Here is a 12,481-nt window from a genome sequence, read left to right as displayed (position 1 = left end):
ACCTAGACCCACTGAATCAAGGATGGACCCTTAGAGGATGAAACCCAGGATTTTTCATTTTTAATAAAAGTATCAGATTATTTTTATACTATTTAAAGTTTGAGAACCACTGATGTAACTCCTAGGAAAAACTGGTACAGATATGGTTAGTCCCATTATAATATATACACAAATATAAATACAATAGGTCTTTGACTGCTTACAGTGTATACTTTAAATAGGGGTGGGATGATTATTTTTTTACACTGAGGTATAGATATTTTAGTTGTGTATATAAATAAACACGGATTCTTCCTGAAGCAAACAGGCTTATAGGTTTGATCTAGTTTTAAAAAAGTCAACAACCACTATCAAATTAAAAAGTAGCTGAGGTCAAAACAGGATTCACTTTTTTAATTCACCAGAACTTAAATACAACAACAACAACAACAACAACAACAAAGAACATTTCACACAATTTAATTCCTGGATATGTTTCTGAGGTGCTAAATGTCATATTGCTAGAGCTTTTGAGAAGGAAATAAATTCAGTTCTTTGTTATATAATAACCAGTCTTCTTATGCGTAGGAGTCTTTCAAATAATTAAAGAAACAAACTACATAGAATTATTACGAGAGGCAAAACTATAAGTTTTGCATGTAACAATAAAGTTTACTAGTGACTAATACTATGTCCTATTCTTTGCTTATTTGAAGCAAATGACCTATTTCCTGGGAAATAGCTGTCAATTTTCTTTCTCAGTAATACCACGGTATTTAAATTGTAAACCAGGCATAAGAACCACTGTTCTCATAAGTCTATTTCCCAACCCTAGCCAAACACACACACACACACACCCCTCTCTCACCCCCAACCCCGCCTTCTTTCTAGGACACCTTAAGAACCAGGAAGAGCACTTTAAACAGTTCAATCTAGAAAAACATGTACTTTTGACCTTAAGTTTCTGAGTGGTAAGCAAATGGTCGGTAACTAACTAAAAACATCACTTAAGACAGTGTTTTTCATACTTTTTTGCCCCCAACCCATGGTCAAAAATACATTTTACACTGCATGTCAGTAAACACACACAATGGAAACCAAAGTTTTATGAAACAATATTACCCTTATTATATTTGAAACACTCTTAAAATTTCTTTTCTATTTTAACTTTGTTAGCTTAAAAAAGAAATGCTGGTCATGCAATCCACTAAGTTGATTTCATGCCTCACTAATGAATACCACCTGAAATTAAAAAAACAGAACAAAACAAAAACTGTCTATGCTGTCTGTGCCACTTATTACATATAAAAATCCATCCATTAATACAGGGATGAAGGCGAATATCAACAGTGGACCAGACCTGTTCTGAGATCCATACTGCCAGGATGAATACTTTGAGGGAATAAGGAAAAAACTGAGTGGGAGAAATAGCAAAGGCTAGCATGAAATCAGTGGAAGAATGAATGACAATATACTATTATAGCATTAAATAACACACACAAGCAATAGTAGAAAGGCCTCTAAGTAAACAGTAAATACACTTTTTTGTTTTTAACTGAATATGCTGGAACCAAGGTTACTTTATATAAAAGGATTTTGTAGAAATGGTTGTAATTCACCCTAAGGATGTCATGAAAAATATTCTAAAATACTAAAAGAAAAATATGTCTATTTTCTTTTACTGTTCATTTAAAAGTATTAAATTTTACCAATTAGTAGCTTCCATAAAAAACACTTCCAAAATAGAATTTTTACTGAAAAAAAGAAGTGTCTACACTTTTGGACATAGGTAACTGTTAAACTCACATTACATATTATCAATATTTTCATAGTTATTACTCCTTTACTTTCTTCTTTAGTTGAGATTCACAGAAATTCATTTTAACATCACTTTTTTTTTGGCAATTAAGTGTTAATTTTATAACCTAAACCAGAAATAGATTGGACATGTTAATACAAAGAAAAATTTTAAAGAAATAGTCATTTGTTGTAGAAACTCATCTTTTATAAAGTAGAAAATAAAAGTATTATTTAACTAGGGTGAACTTCTCTGCTTATTCTAGTATCAGCTACAAACAGAAAACTCTTCACATAATCAGACAGCAGTACATACAAGTACTTTTTTCTTTTTGCAGAAAGGTTTAAAAAACCATTCAGGGCTTCCCTGGTGGCGCAGTGGTTGAGAATCTGCCTGCCAATGCAGGGGACACGGGTTCGAGCCCTGGTCTGGGAAGATCCCACATGCCGCGGAGCAACTAGGCCCGTGAGCCACAATCACTGAGCCTGCGCGTCTGGAGCCTGTGCTCCGCAACAAGAGAGGCCGTGATAGGGAGAGGCCCACGCACGGCGATGAAGAGTGGCCCCCACTTGCCGCAACAAGGGAAAGCCCTCGCACAGAAACGGAGACCCAACACAGCCAAAAATAAATAAATAAATAAATAAATAAATAAAAATTAAAAAAAAAAAAAAAAGAAAGAAAGATGTCTCTGCTTAGGCTGACTAAATACACTAAAAGGAAACACAAAATCAATGTTAGCTGAAAAAAAAAAAAACAACAAAAAAAAACCATTCAATTAACTTTTACTTAATATTCTCTCTGAAGTTCATATATAGCTGTGTTAAAAGTTTTGTTTTTTAAGTTAATAAGTCTACTATTTTGATAGTGCCCAAATAAAAGAAAATAAAATGGATTACCTACACAATGCTACCACGTAAAAATTATAGTTAGTTCTTGGAAGACTTTCATCTACACATTTACTTGATACATATATATATATTTCTATTAAACTACTTCTACAAAACAGTATAGTGTACAGAAAACCACAGAGATCTTTGACTATCAAGAGACAAAAAGAGAGGTAAAAATTTTTGAAATACTAGCAGATTAAATTTTAGCTATGTCTACACTTGCAGGGAAAAAGTCATAGTTGGAAACATCTCATTAAAAGTATTGTGTGTTATGGCGGAATTTAGCCAATCTCTTGAGGAACAATATAAACACTGAAACAAACAAAATTAAACTAAAAAATACTGAGACAAAATTGAAACATTTACCTGAAATTCTGGTACAGTAGGTGACTTTGTGACAGTTTTCCTCTTCTTTGTGATTGCTTTTTTAGATATGGATTTTTTTCCTTTCAAGATTAAAAGAGAAAAGCTTCATAATGCTGTTTATAGCACTTCATTAACAAAAACCAAATTACATAGAACCTTGAAAGTTAAATTATAACTAACAGATGGCTTCTAGTGAGTCAAATAAAAATGATGAATCAAAACAAGCCCCAGCAAAAGCAAACATTAAACTATAACTACCTGTAACAGACATATTAACAAATGGTGTTTTCTTTTTATAAGAACCAAACTATTATAATCTCCAATGTGTTGCACAGTACCAGAATTTATTACAGTAAGATTTGGCAAAAAAGTCACATTACTACTGCTTAGTTAAAATCTAATTCACAACTTAAAATGAGGTTACATAAGAAAAAACCTTACCTTTAACAATGACTTCTGTAGTCAGGAACTTGCATAGAACTATACTCTGAAGACTATGGTCTTTATTCAACCTAATGTGAAAATCCTCTCAGTAGCTTAGAAAACAGGGTTTTCCTTCTATCCCTTTAGTTCTGCACTCACCTAATGGGCTACCGTTGGCAGTATTCAATAACCAGTTTTAAAACAAGGTAAACATCTCCCTTTGAAGTGCACCTAGTCATTTGTGCAATCAGAAATCACCAGGAAAAATAAATCCACATTCTTAAAGAAATCTATTTGAGCATAAAGTACATATAATCTAAAACATGTATTTAACCAGACAAAAGAAATATGTACATACATATAACCTCTATTTTCCAGTAAGGAACATATTCAAGTAAATGTTTTTCCCCCCATTTGCAATCAGCAAAATCAATTAATAAATTGTTATTTATTCAACAAACATGAGATACAGTACAATTTATGGGGACAACAAAAAATTATAAAATGGAAACCCTGTCCTCCAAGAGTTTACAATCTATGTAGGGAATAAAAAATTAATTAGAAATACTTAAAAGTTAATTTTAGTTCACAATCATTTGTAGGCTAAAGTCATCTTAAAATTTACTTTTTTTTCAAAAGAGAAAACGACTAAGTACCGAAAGCAACTTTGCTATACTACATAAGCCCTATTGTTCTTTACTAAATGTTTTCCTGCACAGATGTGATCTTCTTGAATGAAAACAGTTAATTTTATTGCAACATTTTATTCAACTCATAAGCGCAATTCCAGTTTACAATATAATTGTATTTTCTTCTGTTTTTCTCTTTTAATCATATCACAGAACTGTAATTTGGGTCATTTCTAACTTTGACTCAATAAAATGCAAGTACACCATACTTGAACTACTGCAAATTTTCAGTTGCTGAGATTCACATGGGTTTTAGTGTTTTGTTCTACTAGGTAACAATCTGTTATTTGACATTCGCTTTTAATTAAATTAAAAAACCTAATGTAGGGACTTCCCTGGTGGTGCAGTGGTTAAGAATACACCTGCCAATGCAGGGGACATGGGTTCGAGCCCTGGTCCGCGAAGATCCCACATGCCGCGGAGCAACTAAGCCCGCGAGCCACAACGACTGAAGACCATGCGCCTATAGCCCATGCTCCGCAAGAAGAGAAGCCATTGCAATGAGAAGCCTGTGCACCACAATGAAGAGTAGCGCCTGCTCGCCGCAACTAGAAAAAGCCCGCATGCAGCAACAGAGACCCAACACAACCAAAAATAAATAAATTAATTTAAAAAAACTAATGTATATTTCTTTTATCACTGTTATTTGCTTATGTGCTCACACAGTACCTACACTAGAACTAAACTCATACAAAAACAAGTGGGTGGGTGGCTGCTTTAGCAATATTCAAGGAGAAGTGATTAAATTCTTGGTATCTCTATAATACAGCTAGTTACTGATTTCTAAACTGGATGCAATAGGTACCTCTCAAGGGGACTGATAAATCTGAACACCAAAATGCCTTTCCTCTATATGCTACCTTTACTATTCTTGAAAGTTCATGGGAAAAGATTTAACTGCTTGCTGACCTAAGACAGCAATTGGAAGGAAATGAAATCCTTCCTCATTCCTATTCCCCAACCCCTCAGCACTCCTCTAACTAGCTTTTTAAAAAATAATTTGATTTTGTATTTATTTATTTATAAGCACAACAGAGGTCACTCTTGATATTCCCAATTAATTTCATATTGTTGACACAGGCACTAAACTTAGGTACTAAATTCTCAGTTAACTCTAACAGTCACTCTGTTTGACTGTAAATTAAGTAAATTAAGCAGCTGAGGTGGTTACTAGGCATCTCCTTTCATCATGTCAGTAAGATACTTAAATGTTATTAAGTAACTAGAAGTAGTACTGTGCAGTAGTTTTAAGCTTGAGTTTTGGAACTAAACTACCTGGGTTGGAATATCAGTTCTAACCACCTACTAGCTGCAAGACCTTGAGCAAATTATTTTATTTCCTTGTGAAGTTTCATCATCTCTAAAATAGGGATAACGATATCACCCATGTTGTGAGAATTAAACGAGTTAAAACACCTTAAGAGCTTAGACTACTGCTAGGCACATGGTAAATCACCAATAAATGTTAGCTGTTGCTCTCATGTGCCTTAGCTAAGTTGTGGTAAAAGTTTAAACAAAATGTTTATTATCTTTTAACCTTCTTCAAATTCTTTTAACTTAGTCCTTCATTTTATTTCTTCTTGCTCTTATGTCCTATGTGCTACCACTCGACTTTGTACACATATCAATTAATGTAACACTTATCATACAGTATTATAATTATCTGTTTATATGTTTCTCTTCCTTACTAGATTGGGAATTATTGACAACAGAAATCCTATTATTCATTTTGTACGTACAGCATTTAGCACACAAGAGAAATGATCCTTAAATATAAGAATCCTATACTTCATCAGAAATTTTATCAGTTGGGGGATAGAAAAAGGGAGGCAGGTAATTGTTTACAATTCTGAGGGTCAATCTGAGTCCATTTTATAATGAGGAAAACACTGACAGACAATTTAAATAATTTACACAATTTACCAAAGAGTTTCACAACATGACCTAGGAACGGTAGTAAGGAAAATAACATTTATTGATAGCCTACTATGTGTCAGACACTTAGTAAGGTGATATATAAATTACCTCAGTTAATTCTGAAAACCACCCTCCAAGGTAGGCAATATCCCCATTTTAACATGGGATAAATGAAGATCAAAAAAGTTACTTAACTTACTTAAGTGTTACACTGTAATAAGTAAGCCCCATAGCCAGGGACTCTAACACCAAAGTCCAAGCTCTTTCCATTATGTAATTCTAACCTCTCAAAAATCATAGTTACCATCTATTGATTCCTACCGTGTGCCAGGCACCATGCTAGGTGCTATGCGTTTGCTTGCTATTCCATTAAACCTTGTAAAAATACAGCAAGGTAGGTATTACCTCATTTTTCACAGAGAAAGAAACAGGCTATAAACAGGCAAATAAATTGACGGAGAACTTACAGCTAATATGCACTGGAGCATATATTTGTACTAGATCTGTCTCACTTCAAAGCTGTGCTCTTTTTATGGTAAAATACTGCATTTTTTTCAGACATTCTACAGGGATGTAATCTGCATCTGATTGATTTCAGAGCATTCCTTTTGATTAGGGTTATAAGATTTGCATATTCACTATTACTTAATACCTTGAGACTATGTCCTCCACAAAACAATTTGAATACAAATTTTCCTGTATTCTTCAATAAAAATCAACTGTTACTTTTTATTAAATATTACTTTTAAAATGGAGCATGGGATACTGTAAAACCACACAGCCTTTGTTTCATAATCTGTTTTTGCTCCAGGGCAAGATGTATAGAGGGCAAGTTACATACTGCCCCCTAGTGGGCTTCCATTCCTCTACCACTTACTTGATCATACCCAGGGCTTTTACCTCCACTGCCCTAAATCACCTAGTCCCATAAAATATAACTGTCAGAAGTCAATTTAAAACATACAAAGAATTTCAACACAATTCCTGAGCCTAAAACACAAACATGGGCAAAAACTGAGTGTCAACATGCACCTACAAATGGATAAGGAAACTAAATATGGCCTAGTAATTAATGATACAAGCACAGCCTAATGAAGCTTTTTAAAATTATGCTTAGATCAGCTCTAGAAGGAAGCCCAACTTAAGAGAGAAAAATATAACTAAAAACATATTTTTCACACTATAACTTAGGCATAAAGTTGTAGTATTCTAGAATATGGAGATACACTTACCAGAAAAATTAAGGTGACTATCATTCCCAATCCAACTCTTTCCTTAGTCTCTTATTCTTCATCTTTACCTTCACCTGGTTTTCCTGCCTGTATTCACTCCTTGGCTCCTTGGACTATTCAGGCTTCCACTTCAATGCTCCTAGATTCGGCCTTCCCATGTTTAAAAATTATTCTAACACATACACTACTCTCTCGGTACTTTCATTTTAGGAATATTAATGTGAATGGATACTAAGACATTAATCACTGTTAAAAGTAAAAACCCAAGAGCATTTGTATTATAAGTGATTCTGGCAAGTGCCTAGCTAGACTGTGAAGTCACAGAAACAGTCTAAATATGGCTTTAATTTACTAAATGTCCATATCTTGGCCAATATGTTTCTGGAATGTTCTAAGTAAGCCATTTGACTTTAATAAAACAGCTGATTTTCCTTCTATTCTCCTTGCCTATGAGCAAATTTCTCATCATACGCGCATTTTTTTAACACTATAAAATAATTCGTAACTCCTGAATACCTATTTCTTTTTTTCCCCTTTAACTCAGAATACTGAATTAGTTGTCAAATTCTGCTATTTACTGCAACATCTCTCTCAAAATGTTATTTTCTTCTGTCAATGTGATAGAACAGTCACATAAACATTCCTTATCTGGATTTAGAATTTCCTCTTCCTGGAGTTATCCTCTACCCCTTCATTTTTATAAACATTGCCAGTTTCTTTTTATAGCTCTTTAATGGCATCCTAATAACCCTGCAACATTCCTTCTCCTAATCCTGCCATTCACTTACTAGCTGTGTGACCTTGGATATGCTAATAAACCTCTCTGTGCCTCAGTTTTTAAAAATCTATAAAATCTATATAATGGGGGTAATAATAGCATCTACTTATGAGTTTTTATGAGGATTAAATGAGACAATATATATAAAGGCTTAGAATAGTGTCTGGCATGCAGTAAGCATTATATGAGTATTAGGTTTTTGGAGGGGTGGGGGAAGTAGAAGGCATTAAAATAAAAGGACGTGGAGTATAGTTGATTCTTTCAGTCTCGTATATCTTGGCATCTTGAGTTGGTCCTCTAAGAATTTTTCCCATAAAGACACACATAGTTAGGTTCTATAGTAATATTAACACAGAATTATACAACTGTTTCTCACAGATAAGGGCCTGGATATAATCAAATATTGTAGATTACATTACTTTCTCAGTCATTCCCTATAAAGCAGCTCATTACTTTCACACATTTGATATATTTTATTTCAAGCTCATTTCCCTGCACTGTATTCCTGATTCAATTATCTAAAATAGCACCACATACCCAGAAAGATATCACCTCAAAATGGCATATTTCCACCATTCAAACACCTTTTAAACCCTCAACTTTTCAACTTTTTCCTTAAGTTTTTCCTCTAATTATGCTTATTTTTTCAGTGACACTTGGCTTAATTACGCTTCCATGGCTGTGCTCACATTATTAACCATTTTTCATCTACCCAATCCCCATTATTCTTCAAAGTCCTTCATCTTCTATTAAATGTTACTATAGCACACATGGATTTAGCCTCTCTTTGACCTTTGTACGGTCTTTACCATATACTTAACAACTATTAAATGAGGCTATTTACTATTTTTGAACCTTAATTTCTTCACCTATAAGAAACTAACACCACTTGTCTTATTTATTTTAATTGGTTTAGAGGAGCTCACACAAAATGATTTGGTTGAAAATAATGACCATGTAAGGAGGGAAAAACCCTCCAAACCAAACTGGTTGAAATGAGTAACTTAAAATACCACAAGCCTTTTTGTAACAATTAATGTATCTTGAATCATTTTTGTCTTTTTCAGGTTTTACAAAAAGTCCTCTCATTTTAAAATTTCTCACTCATTTCACTCAACTCTATCTGCTCTACACAAGCTATAATAGTGTATTACCAAAAACAACCAAAATGTCCAATAAGGAGGTTGGTTAAATGGACTACACAATACACATAATAGAATTCTACACAGCCATTTAAAATGATGCTATAGAGATCTGTTTATTGCACAAAGATGTTCATGGTATACTGTCATGTGGGAAAAAAGCAGATTGTAAAATGGTATGTATAGTATAATCCTATTAAAAAATATAAATGCCTTAAAAAACTGTGAAAGATACATATTAAGGGATAAATCTTAGTTATATCTGGGAGAACCACATTATGTGTGTTCATTTATTCATTCAATAGCTTCCTACACAACGTGTTAGTCACTGTGCTAAGTGCTAGGGATGCAAAACCAGAAATAATCCTTCTGTTCTCAAGAATGTTATAGAACAGAGGGAGACAATCATCAAAACAACCTAGAAATAAATTCAACTATTAAGAATAAATTTTATAAGTAAGTATTATGAAGGAGAAGTATCTAGTGCTATAAGTATGCATAATTGGGAAAATGCCAATGTTTTTCTATTCTACAATGCTTCCAAGAGTAAGGAGCAGGCTTAAATAAATGAAAATAAATTCAAAATTTAAAAAGCAGAAAGAAAAGTTCAATTCTGAAAAACAGATTAAAATGCTTATGGATTGCATAAGTGCCTCACAGTGCACTAAAATTATCAAATCATTTTCAACCAATTTATCTTTGTGCCTTCTACTAAAAATCATCTGCCATTACAATAAGAAGGCTTTACTAAATCTGGAGATTCCACCAAAATTTAAGGCCTGTGTAATCAACATAAATTGGACCAGGTTAACTACATAAATCCAGATTAACGAGATTTAGTCCACCCTAAGTAAAGGTTCATAAATCAGCCATGGGTGACACAGCTTATCCCAAAGCATATTCTACAGAATACTATTCCTTGAAAAAAGCTCTGTATTCAAGTAAACTTGAAAAATACTAGGTTAAACAAAACTAAACAGTTTTCTTCAAGATTTTCTGAAGTCCTTAATATACTGGCCCAGAATCACTTATGTACAATTCTACAGTCCAAAAGGTTCTGAAAACTGAAGTTTTAAAAATAATTTATATGATAGCAAAACCTGACATAAACTGTTATGAGGTTCTTTATAGTCTTCATCTCATTTAGTTTGACTATTTCATACATTTTTCTGTAGAAATTATACATTTGATTACAGGGGCTGCCCTAAGCTCCACTGGGGATGTTATTTAATAAACATTATATATAATACCCTTCTAAAATCTGAAGATTTCTGAATTCCAAAATACATCCGGTACAAGAGTTTTGTAAGATGCACTGTGGACCTGTACTAATGCACAATGTGAATCTATAAGAGGAATATTTCCCAAACCTGTGACCATGAAGCTCACTTTTAAAAAGAGTAAGAAAGGAAACACTGGATTAGGGTATGCCCCTAACTATAAAAGGCCACAATGTCACATACCTAATAAAAAACCTCAAGGCAAAGCCTCAGATAGACAAGTGTACAGAAAGACGTAAAACAGATGTTTTGTTGTTGTTATATCATTTTACGTAGTACTGTTATGCCAGTAAGAAGTTTAGTGAAGAAACTAAAGAAAAGAATTGGCCTATGCTTACTCAGTACTAACAAGGGAGAAGGAAACTGTATTAGCCAGATCCTAGTAATTGTGCCACTGAAAACTGACTTTCCAAAATTTGCCCTGAAGATAAAATGAGAAAGTGTATAGGCGAGTGCCATTATTTACTTCTACTTCATTCCTGTAAGCCTTCTCTTCCCAACAAACAGGCTCAGAGAGCATGAACCGTACTCACTGAATTTGCTCTGAGTTTTATTCATCCACTTGTCTAGAACTGGACATGCAACTCCCACAAATTTTTTCTCTGATCTACAAACACTCTGAACTTCCATTTTAAAAATGAAGCAACACTTTATTTGCTTACAATACAAACTCCTTTTAATTCAATCCTTAGGAGTTAATATTTTTATTCTGCTATTGGTATAATCTGTATAGGAGCTACATCAATATCTATTTTATTTTATAAACCATCATAAGCCATAATTATCTTTGAACACATGAATAGTAGGTCATAAATGAACACTTAAAAGGTTTTAGGTGATAATGGTATTAATAAAACAATACTACATGCTTTGGAATTGAAAACAGTTTTTAAATTTTAAAATATTATTTAATATATTAGAGGCTAACATTTCAAAGAGAACTTGCCAAATCAGTAAAACTAAATTTATATAGCCTAATGGATTGCTTATAAAATTTAAAGGATTTATTGCTGAGAGTCACTTTAAAAAAACTGTAGCTTTTTATCATCTGGGTCAATGTGGACCACTTCGCAATTTTTAGTTCAACAAATTAAGCCTGTTCTTGATGGTAAATTTTGTACTATTTCTTTATCAATTATACATTACATACACATTTTAAAATACATTTAATTGTATTTAATGATTTAAATAACTAAGGTATAACAGCAACTATATCAGCTAAACAAAGTTCACTCCCTCATTTGCCAACTCATCAAATTATTGTCAAATCTTCATTACCTTTGTTACTGAGGGAAGGAATAAAAAACTGAAATCCATAAATAATGACAATAAATCACAACTCATTTTAGTAAACAATTCAAGTTTTCCCCAATCCAGCAACTTTTTATTAGTGTTAATAAATGAAGTTGATCATCTGCTTTTATCTCATCTATGCTCTTAGTAACTGAGACATAAACTGATTAAATGGCAAACAACAGGAAAAGCAAAAGCACCTGAGTAATTATAAAAAGAGAGCAAACGACCACTGAAGACTTTATTCATAGGATTTTTTTGTTGTTATTGTTCAAACAGGCTTGTGGAAAATACAGTGAGTACTTAAATCTGGTGTAAGACAAACTTATAAATCCTGTTTAAAAAAAAAAAGCTTCATATCTTATTAGTTGATGTAATTTTTTCCTTATAGTTCACATTTTTTTCTGGATATGAAAATATATACTAAAATAATTTTTCAGGAAGCTGAAAAATATATTATGTGGGAAAAAACTAAGACCCAGAAAAATAATCTAACTTGCCTTGGTTTAAGAAGCTAGTTGCTATGAACTTTAGCTCTGGGAATGATACCTCTTGATATCAGTGCTTCTTTCATTGCACTGTACTGCCCTTAGCCTGGGGGAGAAAACACTTCTTAAAAATGATGGGAGGTATCACTTATGGAGAAATTGGTCCAGAGAATGTAAAAACATAATGCCCAAAGATTCTCAACTGA

The 12,481-nt window shown here is 33.1% G+C and overlaps 1 protein-coding gene across 4 annotated transcripts in view; it reads right to left on the bottom strand.

Moving 5' to 3' along the window:
- BRD10 (bromodomain containing 10) overlaps nucleotides 1-12,481 on the bottom strand; it is a 105,450-nt gene that overhangs the window by 36,704 nt on the left and 56,265 nt on the right. For all 4 annotated transcript variants that reach the window (XM_082404320.1, XM_082404321.1, XM_082404322.1 and 1 more), the window contains one exon: nucleotides 3,034-3,113. In XM_082404320.1, coding sequence (XP_082260446.1) covers nucleotides 3,034-3,113 — 80 coding nt within the window. The remainder of the gene's footprint in view (nucleotides 1-3,033; nucleotides 3,114-12,481) is intronic.

The sequence above is a fragment of the Balaenoptera borealis genome (assembly GCF_965194805.1).
Source record: "Balaenoptera borealis genome assembly, chromosome: 8".
NCBI classification, from domain to species: Eukaryota; Metazoa; Chordata; class Mammalia; order Artiodactyla; family Balaenopteridae; genus Balaenoptera; species Balaenoptera borealis.
The sequence above is the reverse complement of the archived record's forward strand: the minus strand, read 5'-3'. Positions and strand labels throughout refer to the sequence as shown.